Source organism: Tachysurus fulvidraco, chromosome 25, assembly GCF_022655615.1.
Source record: "Tachysurus fulvidraco isolate hzauxx_2018 chromosome 25, HZAU_PFXX_2.0, whole genome shotgun sequence".
Classification (NCBI taxonomy): domain Eukaryota; kingdom Metazoa; phylum Chordata; class Actinopteri; order Siluriformes; family Bagridae; genus Tachysurus; species Tachysurus fulvidraco.
The window spans coordinates 4183172-4196938 of NC_062542.1; the positions used below are offsets into that span (position 1 = coordinate 4183172).

Genomic DNA, 13767 nt, shown 5'->3' on the forward strand with positions numbered 1-13767 from the left:
CCCACAACCTTGCACCATCATCTAATGCACCACCAGACCTCCTCACTCAACACCAGTGTCTGATCTCACTCATGTTCTTGTAACTGAATGACCACGAATCCCCACAGCCTCGCTCCATCACCTAATGCACCCCACACCTCCTCACCCAACCCCAGTGTCTGATCTCATTAATGTTCTCGTAGCTGAATAAATACGAATCCCCACAACCTCGCACCATCATCTACTGCACCCCAGACCTCCTCACCCAACCCCAGTGTCTGATCTCATTAATGTTCTCGTAGCTGAATAAATACGAATCCCCACAACCTCGCACCATCATCTACTGCACCCCAGACCTCCTCACCCAACACCGGTGTCTGATCTCACTAATGTTCTTGTAGCTGAATGTACACGAATCTCCACAACCTTGCACCATCATCTAATGCACCACCAGACCTCCTGCATCTTATTATAACACCCAAGAGGCACTAAATCTGAAGTAGGAACATTCAAGAAAACACATATGAGACTTATTGTGAGGTGTCCACAAACTTTTGGCCGTGTAGTGTATATTTCTATGTGGGTCAAAGCGACACAAACAGCGACAGAAAGCCCCTCCCGTTTAAAACCATCCTTCCTGCTTTATTTTCTTTTTTTGCGCATGTCTCTTTAAAACCTAAGCACTACTCAGGGCACGTGACCACGACTGCAACCAATAGTTGAGTCTGAAATGTAAAATCTGGTTTAAACCGGTTTCCTATCTTAATATTTCAATATAAAAAACTAAATAAACATACACAGCCGTTATTGTATTTAGCACACTGTAAGGAGAGCACGTCGCTGTAACACGTCTGAACCCTGAACCCTTAAAAAAAACTCGATTTTTCCTGATTTTTTTCGTGCCATATTAAAAGCCAGGATGCCCAAAAGAAAGGTAAGACCTTAAAATATGACAATAATCTGCAATATTTAGATAAAAATAACGAATTATTATGTTTATAAGTCGGTTCTGAGATCCATTTACAAGACAAAGCTGTCAATGCTAACACGCTTCAGTGTGTGTGTGTGTGAGAGTGAGTGTGAGTGGAGGGAAAAAAAAAAAAAAAAAAAAAACAACCACAACAAAATACCATTATTTCGGTTTTTTATGTTGTTTTAATCGTTTTAGACACCAGAAAGGATCACAAACGTAATTTATTGCATGGTGTGAGATAACAAAATAATATCTGAAAGGTCGAATAATGTTTATTTTGGCGTTTGGAGCAACGCTTTATGGCTTTTAGCTTCTCTGTAAGAATGGAGGTAACATCAACTGTCAGTGTGTGTTCAGCTGACAGGGTTTATTAGAGAGCTAAAACGATTAGCAAACAACTAAGATAAGTAAATAAGCACGTATAAATAACATCGGTTCGGTTTATTTTTAGACCGATTTTTAAAGTTTTAGGGTTGTTTGGTTTCATGTTTGAATTTTTTTTAAGCTAAGTAATGTTAAGTGATCAATACGAGGTGCTTTTGTGCAACTTTTCCCCCCCTAAAAATAAATAAATAATAACAAAAGCATTAGTTATAAATGTATTGTGAAAGATGACACACTGAACACCTGTCAGGAGGGAAAAAACAAAACAAGCTAATCCCTGATTTGTTTATGCATATTTAAAAAATATATATAATACTAATTAAATAAATATATACATATATATTATAGATATAATTAAAATAGCTTGTTCTGTAGGTGTAGTGAGTATCATTCTGCATATTGAGGGAATATTCCCGCCAAATTACGACCGTTATAAATGTACAGATTTAAATTTTAAACGTCACGCGGAAGACTTTTTCTCTCTCTCTCTGTGTGTGTGTGTTAAGTTTTATTAGGCGCGCGCACACAGGGCTCGTTTGAAAGGAAGCGTCGCGCGCGCCTTCTCTCAGATTTGAATTTGAATTAGCGCGGGAAAGCCGAGTGCTTAGAGATGTAAAAGAAAAAAGGGGGGGAAAAAAGACAAAATGGTGGAATGGATGAGACATACACAGTTGTTTTTAGTTGCTTTGTGTGTCGGGTTCTATTAAATTTAATAATAATTTTTTTTAAATATTTGATTTAGTTTATTCTGTCGAGTTTTTGTTTATATTTGAAATTTTAGTTTAAAATGTGCATTTGGAAATTATACTAAAAAAAAAAATTTCTGCTTGATTTTGTAGGCTGATGGAGACAAGGCTGCCAAAGTCAAGGAAGAGGTGGGTGGTGTTATACTATATTTATATATATATATAATTTTAGCAGATATGTATAAATAAATTCAATGATATATTATCTAAAATGAAGAATAAAAATATTTCACGTATTCACTTGTTTATTTTATTTTCTCTTTTGTCGACATCTCTGGAAAGTTTTAAAAACAATCCTTACTGAGTAATAAATGTCTTTCTTTTTTCTTCGGCAGCCAACCAGGCGCTCTGCAAGACTCTCTGCTGTATGTCGCCGTGTTTGATTTCTTTCATTTCTAAGCACATTTTTTTAAATCGTTATTTTGACATTTTTACTCTGCTATTTTATATTTTGACTTTGTACATTTGTTGCTCCTCATTATTGTAGAAACCTGCTCCTCCCAAGCCAGCCCCCAAGCCTAAGAAAGCTGCCCCCAAGGTTAGACCTTATAATAATACAATTTATTTCTGAGGTACAACAAGCAATACACAAATACATTCGTATATGTTGTTACACGGCATATTATACATTATATTACATGGCAATTATACTTCGTTTCATAAAAATTCCATTTTGGTACAAGTTACATGTGTGATGATGATGATAGTAATAATATATCTATGAACTGATACAGCAGAAAGCAGCCAAGGGAAAGAAGGGTGCAAATCCTGCTGAGAATGGAGACGCCAAGGCAGAGCAGGTGAGTTAAACACACTTTACCTAATTAACACAGCATTATTGTGCAAATTATATACATTAAACAGATTGAGGGTGCCTTTATAATAAAATACCAAAAAATGCTAATGTCACTAGTAGTCATTTGACATGCAAATGAAGCTTTACGTACTGAGCCCAGTGTAGGTTTTGTTCACCTGAATATCTTCAGCACGAATCCAGTCGTACACCGAAGAGCTTTATGAACATTTTGTCTCTCATGATAATTCCTTTTCTTTTCTCTTCTCTTTCTTTCAGGCGCAAAAGGCTGAAGCCGCAGCAGACGCCAAATGAAAAGCCAAGCAATTGTTTAATGCTTCTGTGTACTTGGTGACTGTACAGTTTGAAATAACTATTTTTTACCAAGTTTTATATTAAGAATATCGTTTATAGTTTGTTGTTTGCCTTCATGTCCATTTTTAATGAAGCCACATATACCCTTGCTAAATAATTTGCCCCTGCTTAATTGGTTTTAATCTCCTGGACTTTTCTGGGTTTTTAATCATATTTTAGACACCAAACATTCTCATAAGGCAGCTATAGTGTGTTTTAAACTGTTCTCGTGTGCTTACAGAAATACTGTATTTTAATTCTTGCATTGTTTTATTAACGCAGTTTAGGCAAAACAATCACTAAATTTTGAACAAAAGGTCAACCATGAAAAAATTCATAATATGAAAAGCTGTTAAAAATGTTCAAACTGTTAAAAATGTTGTTTTTATTCTAAGTTATATACGCCAATATTGAAAAGATGATTTGTGACTCCTAAAATCACTTGTTCTAAATGGTTTTGAATAAAATAAAGATTTCAAAAAATGTGCATGCTTTGCATTTCTACTTGACTTGTATGATATCAATACGGTTTATTAGCATTATACATTCGATATCGTAATCGTTTCACAACCGTTTATCAGTTTATTTTACAATATAGTATACCGATTTATGAGGTCATTAGGACCATTTACTGTATAGATGGCTATGCCTGATTATTGCGTTTTGTCCATCTGTTAAAAAAAAATAGCTTGATACTGTAACGTCAGAAATCTACATAATGAGTGTGATTGTGTTGGTAGCAGATCTGACGTGAAAGATGAAACCTTGGAAGCTGATCTGTTTTAGCAGAGTGAAAATATGAGGACTTAATAGAGCTGGACAGAGTAAAGGAATAAACCACAATCTCACTGGTGCCATTATTAGTAACATACCATTATTAACAATACTATTAGGCTGCATTATGGGTAATGTAAACCAAAAATATTTAGCTAGACAATTCACATTGAAGCTTTAAATCAGATCACAATGATATGCAAGTCGTTCATGGCAGATTCTTTCCCCAATATCCTTGTATCCTTGGCTACCAATATCATACTCTCATGTCAGGGAAATCTATTTTAAACATTCTTGCTTGCATTGTGGTCGTTTCTTTCCTAATGCTGTGATTCATCAGGTCAAATGAAGCCTTCTATCTCCTACGGGCCTTTTATGCAATTTGAAATTGCACCACTAGAGGACAGGATAACATTAAAGGTCTTCAATAGAAGCAAACAAAAGCAGACCATCTATGGGTTTGAAAAAAAAAAAACTAAGAATGAAAGAAAGAAAAGAAAGTGACAAGACTGCTGGCTAAACAATATTTTTTGCATCCTTTATCTATCTATCTATCTATCTATCTATCTATCTATCTATCTATCTATCTATCCATCCATCCATCCATCCATCCATCCATCCATCTATCTATCTATCTATCTATCTATCTATCTATCTATCTATCTATCTATCTATCTATCTATCCATCCAACCATCCATCCATCCATCCATCCATCCATCCATCCATCCATCCATCCATCTATCTATCTATCTATCTATCTATCTATCTATCTATCCATCCATCCATCCATCCATCCATCCATCCATCCATCCATCCATCTATCTATCTATCTATCTATCTATCTATCTATCCATCCATCCATCCATCCATCCAGCTATCTATCTATCTATCTATCTATCTATCTATCTATCTATCCATCCATCCATCCATCCATCCATCCATCCATCCATCCATCCATCTATCTATCTATCTATCTATCTATCCATCCATCCATCCATCCATCCATCCATCCATCCATCCATCCATCCATCTATCTATCTATCTATCTATCTATCTATCTATCTATCTATCTATCTCCATCCATCCATCCATCCATCCATCCATCCATCCATCCATCCATCTATCTATCTATCTATCTATCTATCTATCTATCTATCTATCTATCTATCTATCTATCTATCTGTATACTTACATATATATCACTTATTTCAGTGTTGAATGCCTGAATCTAAAGCTACTGTATATATTAAAAATGTATAGATTTAAAACAAATCATCGATTTCAATTTTTTCCTTTACTTTAGTAGAGACTTTTATTAGAGGAATAATAATAATAATAATAATAATAATAATAATATGTTATTAAATTCCTATCGAAATACATATTTTTGTATTGTCTTTCAAATCCTAATCTCATCCTTATTTGAAGATATTTTTAATGGTTAAAACCTGTAAATCCTTTATATATGAGAGTCCTAGAAGGTACTATGCTAAAATATAACCCCAAACATACTGCATGTTTAAGCTCAACATCTTTACTTTATATACAAACGGTTTCACAAACATTTCTCTCAAATCCACACCTACCATGATCAGAAAGATACGAAAACATGTCTCCTACTTTAGTGTATTTCACTAAAGACCACTGTTTTATATTGAAGAAAAAACTGCTATCTGTAACTGCTAATGATGAGGTGAAATAAGGTACAAGTTTGAGAAGTTACTGAGCTGCTGAGGTTCTGTACTCATGTATGGATGTATGGTTGTGAGTTCAAATCCCAGAGAGCCCAGGTTGCCAGTGTTAGGTTTCTTGAACCTGTACAAACACTGACTGCTCAACTCTTTGATTGTATTGGATTCGTTCATGTAAAGAATGTCATATAGTTGGATCAAGGGGAAATATCCTGTATCATTGAATATCGTTGACTGACAACCAGGAACGCTACAGCGCCAGCCCTGGATGATAAAAATGGCCTATTCTCTGTTTGTACTCAGTATATATAGGTCTCTGTTATGCAAGAGAGGACATATTATATGTTAGGAGTCTCTGATAACTTCTATAGAATCCATGTCAAGGTAGTTAAATGAGAATAGCAACAGTCTATAAAAATGCTCTTCCTCCCAGGCTGTGCCTCCTGGTTGTGTAATTATTTATAGAATGAAAAGGCATTGTATAATGCTGGGTGGAGTGTGTGTGTGTGTGTGTGTGTGTGTGTGTGTGTGTGTGTGTGTGTGTGTGTGTGTGTGTGTGTGTGTGTGTGTGTGTTGGGGTTTTACTACCCAGCTTTTACAGGACACATTATGAATAAGTTGAAGATGCAGCTGAATTGCTGGAACATGGAATTTTCTGTTTGTTCATTTAGTAAATGCTCTTATTCCTAATAACTAACGGGTGACATGAGCTTCACTTCACATACAGAGATATTAGGGGCAAAAAATATAATCAGGAAAGAAGTGCATTTCTTCCAAATGATAAAGGATAACTGTTCGGTTCACAAATCATTATGATACGTAAAAATAATTAGCAATTTGTCTATTATTGTAGACAATTTTGCTAATTGTTTGTTTGTTTTTCTTTCTTTCTCTCTTTCTTTCTTTGTTTCTTTCTTTGTTTTTTATATATATGCAAGACATCACAGTTTGTTTTTGTTTCTTTCTTTCTTTAATTCTTTCTTTCTTTCTGTATTTCTTATATATGAAAAAGATCACAGTTTAATTTTTTGTTTGCTTCTTTCTTTCTTTGTTTCTTCAAAATTTCTTTCTTTCTTTCATTCTTTCTTTCTTTACATATGCAAAACATCACAGTTTGTTTTTATTGGTTAGTTTCTTTCTTTCGTTCTTAAAGAAAGAAAATATATATATTGTAAAATAAATATATATAAAGATATAAAGACTAGTTTAAAAAATAAATGCTTCACCATCAACATCAAGTAAACCAAAAAAAACCCCAAACATTTTTTTTTTTGCCCCCCCCCCCCCCCCCCCCCGAAAAATAAATAAATAAAAAAAATCTGTTTTTAATCTAGTTATTTAAAAGCTGCTTGTAGGATGAACAAACTGAAGAAATAAATATTTTGGTCAGAAGCAATAACAATCTTCTCATTGTTATTATACTGCTCATTAAGTATGCGCGTGCTCCGTAGCCCCGCCCACTTACGTATAGTCTATAGCGACGCTTTTCTATATAACCAGCAGGCCGAATAGCGTCTGTTTTACACGTACACACACGTCCACACGTCCACACACGTCCACACGTCCACACGTCCACAGCTCCTCGCCTGTCGGCTCACTAACAGCGTCCACACTTTCAGGTGAGATACAAAACTTAAACCACGTTTGTTTTCCGTGTGTGTCATGAATATTTAAAACACGAAGCTTTACGTTCACTCATAAAATGACGAGCTCGCGCACTGTTTGTTTATTGGTTGTTTTTTGTTTGTTTTGTTTTTTTTTTCACAAAAAATTCGAGTTACGAATTTGTAGCATTTTTTGAATATGCATTTATAACTGTGCATTTAGACTATACACACACTTATATGAGTATATATTAAGTTATAAGTGTATATGTATATATATATATTTTTGTTTGTTTGTTTTTAATTTATGAAGGGGTTTCTAGCAAACTAGCAAAATATTACTTAGAATATATATAAATTGTGTGTGTGTGTGTGTGTGTGTGTGTGTGTGTGTGTATGTGTATATATATATATATATATGTATATATGTTTTAATTGATGAGGGGGGTTTAAAAAATTTAGACTAGCAAAATACAAATAATAATAAAAAAATAACCAGAATTTCTTTAAAAAAAAAAAAAAAGGGGCAAGCATCATGTTTAGCTTTTTGGTAACATCCAAGGATTATTATAACATCAAAATAGAAGTATAATATCTGTTGAAAATAGCAAAAAGAAATGACTCTTTTATATGGATTCTTGTTTAATTGATTCATTTGGACTTAACTCTAAGGGGGGGGGGGGTGTCAGAAAGCACCCAGCGATTTTGTCCTTGTGTGTATCCAGACTATAGGATTCAGTGTGTGTGAGAATGTATACACCACCGTTTAAGTGTATTGCACTTTTATATAGTTCGCTTGTGCAGGAAAATAAAGCTCTCAACAATCAACAATTTACAGAAATTCAGTTTGGTTACAGTTTTAAGAACTTTTAAATACCTGGTGATTTGTTCTCATTCTGTTTTTCTGGAATGATTCTGAATCCTGAACCTGTTTACGCTGAGTTTTTTTCCAAATCGTTTTCAAACGAAAGCAGCCCAGAAATATGTGCGTCAATCTCAAGGAGTGTAGAGTCGATTCCTCATCTCCAGTTAAAACGCAGGATTCTGTAAAAAAATCTCGTCCTTATTTATTCCACCGAGTCACTTCAGCCTTTTTGTTGTACCAGATGCTTGTTTGATAGATTCTTTTTTTTTTTTGCCAGGATGGCTTTAATCTGATTAATCAAACTGGCTGTGAATGTGTTTCACAAGCTTGAAGGTTGTACTATTAGCATCAGGGTGCCAGATAGGTTAAAGATAGGTTTGAAGTCATTAGCATGTTAATACCGAGTCATCAACTTGTTCGCACTCTATCACCTTTTATTATGTTGGCTTGTAGAAGCCAACATTCTGTTTTGCTTATTTTTCTTAGACAAAAATGTATTAATTGCTACTCCTCCTAGGGCTTTTGAGCCACATGCACCAAAATCGGATATGTCGTAGGCCCTGGTCTGAAGTTTGTTACTTTTCTAAGTGGTCTGATTTCAGGTACTCACCGTACCGGGTCTCAAAATGGCCTTTTTTTTTTGCCATAGACACCCATTATACAATGTAGAGGTGCACGTTTTCGAACTATCTACGCCAAACTTGTCCGGCTTCTTTAGGGTGATACTATGGACAAAGGTTTAAATTGGTGCACCGACTGGCCTTTCGGGTTTATCTGCAGACCCACCCTCGAAATATGCAAAATCAAAAAACTTTCTGTGACGTATCAAAACACTCAGAACAATGAAGTTTACTGCAGATGATGTAACATGAAATCATGTGTAGGCCCACCCCCAAATAAAAAATTACCACAAAATGGGATATATATCTCAAAACACTCGGCACAATGAGGTGAATTGCGTCACGGGTATTCAGGTGATGTCACATGGTCGTATCCACTTGCCTCCAAAAGTATTGGCATCCTAGCATACCGGCCTTTGGGAATATTTTCCCCATGACCCGAGAAGTTCGGATAAGTTCGGATTTATTTTTTTCAGGTTTACAATCATTTTAAATGTGATTACTTCATGTATTTGGTTCGAATCAGTTCACTGGGACAACCTCATAACCACCTTTCTGTCTTAAGGGGTTTGAACACGATGTTTTTAATTTAAACGGTGGTTCAGATGAGCTTGCTTTTTGTTGCATATTTAAACGCTAGCTATTTTTGGAGACTTTATAGTCGAGATTGGTTGTGTACAGTCATGTTCAAACTTCCATAAGTCCTTTTTTTTTTTTTTCTTTCTTTTTTTTTTCCCTCTCCTCTTTGTACTGTTTGTTGTTGTGTGTTTGGGATTGTATGGAATCTACTGGCTGTCAAACAAATTGCCCCTCGGGGATAATAAAGTTGACCGAACCTAAACTAACCTAATCCTTACACTAATGCTGGTCACAATCTGGAGCTTCCACAGTTTATGGCTAGAGAGAGAATCCTGTTTCGCAGACGCTCATGGCAGCCATGTTAGAGTTTATATCGTTAAATGGGGTGAACCATGGCAACTGCGGTGCGCACGCTTACAACACGTGAGCTGGGGATGGGAGGGGGCTCGAGGGAGGTACAAACTGGTAGAAGGAAGGAGTGGGAGGTTCTTGTCATTCAGTGTATTCCGTCTACTTCACTGTCAGAGGAGCAAGTTTAAAATACCTGACACACAGCACTTCTTGGCATAGCCAGAGCCAAAAAATGCACCATTTATTCAGATAAAGATGATAAACAGCGAGTCTGTGCATCTTATCAGCCAAGAGTGTTTGCCAAAGTGGTTGGTGTTCAAGTGGTTTTTGAAACCAGTGATTGGATGATAGTCACTTTGTCTAAAAAATAGAATTTACAAGATTTTTTTACTTTTGTCTAAAAAAAAATAGAATTTACAAGAAGTAATTTCTGCATTATTTGTTAAATTATTATTTTTGTTTAGACTCTCCAGTTCATTGAAAGCATTCAGCCTTTCTCCCCTTATCTGAGGTACTTAAAGACTTTCAACCATTTTGTTTGCTCAGTTTCTATCTCATGTTGTTTGACTTCACCAAAATAACCTTAAATGAAACGGACTAAATTTCACGAACGCTTTATAATTTTGCAGGCTGTAATCTCCTTTCTCTTAATGATCTTTCTCTAAATAACACGATGGAATTTCGGTGTCTAGGCAATTTTCATTTTAATAGCAACCCCCTGCTACATCATGTGAAAGTTTTTTTACTGTAAAAATCACAAAATGGAGAGGAGGAGGGTTATGTAATGGTAAGTCTTCTAAAAATAGCCATCTGGTTCGGCATATACAATGAAGGATTCCAGCATGCGTCTGTTAGCATGGGCTAGCTGTTAGCTCCTCTGGAAAGATTGGTGATTGAACTGGAAGTCTGTTCTATAATACAAGTCTGTTTCATAATGTACTGCTTGTCTGTTTGAGCACACGAGCAAACCGTGTGCGACAAAGCTCGGAGGGTTTTCTGTTCCTTGTGTACTGTTGTGGGTGCTGCCACAGAGAGCCTGATGCATTTTGACAGCTGGCAGCGTATTCAACTATGTGTGTCAGAGAGTGAGGTAACAAGAGTCCTGCATTATGATTGGCTGAGATGGGGTTTTTATAAAGGGTTGGAGCTCTTGACTTTCCACAGTTCCTCATGCTTTAGTTTCGAGTCTGTGTATTACTTGTTCTAACCACAAAGGTTTTTGATGGTTTTCGGGTGACATCTGGAAGTGTTTTGGGTGTTTTTTTTTTTCTCTCTAACCCTGGAGGAACATTCCTAAGCGTATATTCTTTTATTGCATTACTTTACCTCCTGTTCTTGCGAGAGTGGGGGAGGCAATCAGGTTGGTCAAGTCCTGGACACGTAGATGTGTACTTTTTTTCCTGCCTCTTCCATACCCGCCTCTAAAACCTCTAAACCTGCAAACTTCCTAGGAAATGTTTCGCTAGATTTCCTGTTCAATTTAGTCAAGATGACGTAGCCACGAACAAAAATGTTATGTAACACGCACCCCTTATATCTATGCTGTTGGTCGGGGGTATGTTAGTTGGAAACCAAGACCACATGGAAGTCGGCGACATGCCGACACAGAGCTGCCTCTCTGCGGGTGTCCGAGTTCAGGCTCAGCTTGATTTTAGTTTGGTTTGACACTTTCCCCCAAGGCAAAGAGACGCCCATTTTCTCAACCTGTGACTAAAGCGAGTCTTGTAAGCATGGTGTATAAAATGCTGCTGTTTTTTTGTATTAATGGTTAAAACGATCGGAGTCTTTTAAATGCTCCACTTGTTCTTTGGCAGTTTGATTCCAAGCTTTATTGGCCATCCTTTTCTCCTTCTTTTTGTCTACAGGTCCAGCCTAGTGCCATTCTATCCAAGACCAGCAGACATGATTATCAGACTGGGGCGCCTGACTCCTGGATACTTCCGTCTCCTGCAGGTACGGGTGTTGATTGTCTTTGACAGTTTTGAAATTTTCACTAAAATTGTTTCTCTATGACCGTGGAACGGTTTCCATAAACGACCGACCAATTCAGATTCTTTCAAATACATTAACTCTGACAATATGCTGACCTGCAAACAGGGTTCAGTATTTCAAAGTTAATGTATTTCCAAGTAACGACGTTGTGCAGGTAGAAGACAACAGTCTTTTGTGCAATTGCACTAGTCAGAATCTTATGTAGTGGTGATGTCTGTCCTAATGGTCGTCATGTTCATTAGTATATACTGAGCCACAGATAGTGAGATTCCTGCATGAAGGCATGTTTGGTTCGAGTTTGCTTTAAAAGGTGAAGGGTTAATCTTACACTGGCTTACCATCGGGTTCAGGACAATGGGACTGGTATGTCAAACGAGAGCTGTGTCAACTTAGGAAATACCAGCTAGAGTGCATCCATTCGTGGTTTGAAATGTATAATGGTGTGAAAACCACACAGCTTCGAGTATTGTCTTTTATTTTTGTCTAAGATTTATGGTCGTGAAGAGTTCGTTGTAGAGTTAATTGTAATCGGCTTAGCTTCCTTTCTTGTTTTGGTCCCGTTTTAATCCGTTTGATTAAATTGTTCAAGTCTCATTAGTTAAACAGTCAGTGATCCAGTACGGTATCTATGAACAATACTGTATCCATGGAGATGGATGGGTTTTATTTCTGAAATATTTTATTGACTATAAAATGACTTGCTTGATTTAACTGTTTTTTTTTTTTCCCCATTTGAATAAATCAACCATGTGCTGTACCATGCAAATATTATGGTGGCAGTCAGAAATAATTTCAACATAAATAATGGTTAACTTTATACCTTGTCAAGATTTTTATTTATTTAAGTTTTATTTAATTATTATTTAAAACCCCAATTTGTAATCTCGAACCTTCTTTTGCAGAGGCAGATAGCCGGTGACGTTCAGTCCCAGCCGCAAGACCGCTCCCTTAATCAGATTGCCATGATGCTGGCCATTATGGGTCTTAGCCTGTCCTACTACAGCGCCAAACAGATGACGGAGACGGTGCAAAGCAGCTCTGTGCCCTGAACATGACCATGACCGAAGATCCATTTCATCCTGGAGAAGGCCTAGAAGCCGAATCAGAGATGGAGATTTGAAGACCTTATCCAGCAATCTTTTTACACTACAACATGTTGATCCTGGTTATTCTGGGTTTAGTCAGCATGAGACGAGTTCAGGGTTTTTAGGGAACAGCGTCAAAAAAAAAAAAAGCATTCAGACGTGGCCTGGGTCTTGATGGTTGTGCTGGTACATTACTCAGGGTTCCTTAATACCAAAGAACAAAGCTTTGGCTTACTTCTCAATGATATATATTTAAACAGAGGAAGTGCGTTTTACAGGAAAACCCTTCGCCCTATGTATCAAACAACTATTGGTAGCAGATCACTGAAAACTTGGGATATTTTAAATTCTGCATAAATGGAGACAAGGTATCACAGGGAACCCACACTGTTAGAGCAGAACCAAACTACACTACTATATGTAATAAAAGGTCTGTTCTTGTTCGATTTCTTTTACCGTACTAATAAGTAGCCATGTTTGTCGAGTTTAATGAGCACAGACTTTAAAGGGACGTTAACAAGTGCACGTGTGTGAAGATTTTAAAGAATCCGATATGTGATAAATTACTTGTATGAATGTATGTTTTGTTTTTTTAAAACTTGACTAAATAAAGCTGTGAACATTTTGAACAAGTCAATGATGGTGACATGTGGGCTGGAAAGGAAGGAATTGACTTGTAGAGCGAAAAAAAAAAAGGTTCTAAATATCGTTCTTGGTCTCTGTATGGTGAGAGATTTACTGTATATTTGCAAAGCACACGAAGTGACATTCTTGGGACGTTTAATAGCCTAGAATGTTACATAAACATATTAGATGTGTTGCTTCACTTGAAAATCCTTAGACTGGCCCATTTGACAGGAAGCGGACGAAGGTTTTTTTGCTGCTCAGATTCTATTTGATGAAATTTAGTTTGCTCTAGGTAAAATGAGTCAGCTGAAAGACTTCTGTTTCTCGTAAGATTTGGCTCAGCAAAATC

The 13767-nt window shown here is 36.5% G+C and overlaps 1 protein-coding gene and 1 long non-coding RNA gene across 3 annotated transcripts; both read left to right on the forward strand.

Annotated features, from left to right (window-relative positions):
- Positions 1-725: 725 nt before the first annotated feature.
- hmgn2 (high mobility group nucleosomal binding domain 2) lies at positions 726-3716 on the forward strand. 2 transcript variants are annotated; one of them, XM_027153814.2, is made up of 6 exons: positions 726-913; positions 2176-2211; positions 2418-2447; positions 2570-2620; positions 2820-2882; positions 3155-3716. In XM_027153814.2, exons 1-6 carry the CDS (start codon positions 899-901, stop codon positions 3188-3190), a joined length of 231 nt encoding a protein of 76 aa, XP_027009615.1. In that variant the 5' UTR covers positions 726-898; the 3' UTR covers positions 3191-3716. The 2 variants fall into 2 exon arrangements, with proteins under 2 accessions (XP_027009615.1, XP_027009614.1); XM_027153813.2 differs by having other exon boundaries at positions 736-913; positions 2817-2882.
- Positions 3717-7159: 3443 nt separating this feature from the next.
- LOC113647187 lies at positions 7160-13428 on the forward strand. The gene is made up of 3 exons (XR_003441618.2): positions 7160-7314; positions 11580-11667; positions 12609-13428. It is a non-coding gene; the product is annotated as an uncharacterized LOC113647187 (long non-coding RNA).
- Positions 13429-13767: the final 339 nt, after the last annotated feature.

Excerpts from the sequence above, each read along its gene's own strand:
- hmgn2 (XM_027153813.2), top strand. Across the intron at positions 2,448-2,569 it reads GCTCTGCAAGACTCTCTGCT|AAACCTGCTCCTCCCAAGCC; the intron begins GTATGTCGCCGT and ends TCATTATTGTAG. Across the intron at positions 2,621-2,816 it reads CTAAGAAAGCTGCCCCCAAG|CAGAAAGCAGCCAAGGGAAA; the intron begins GTTAGACCTTAT and ends GAACTGATACAG.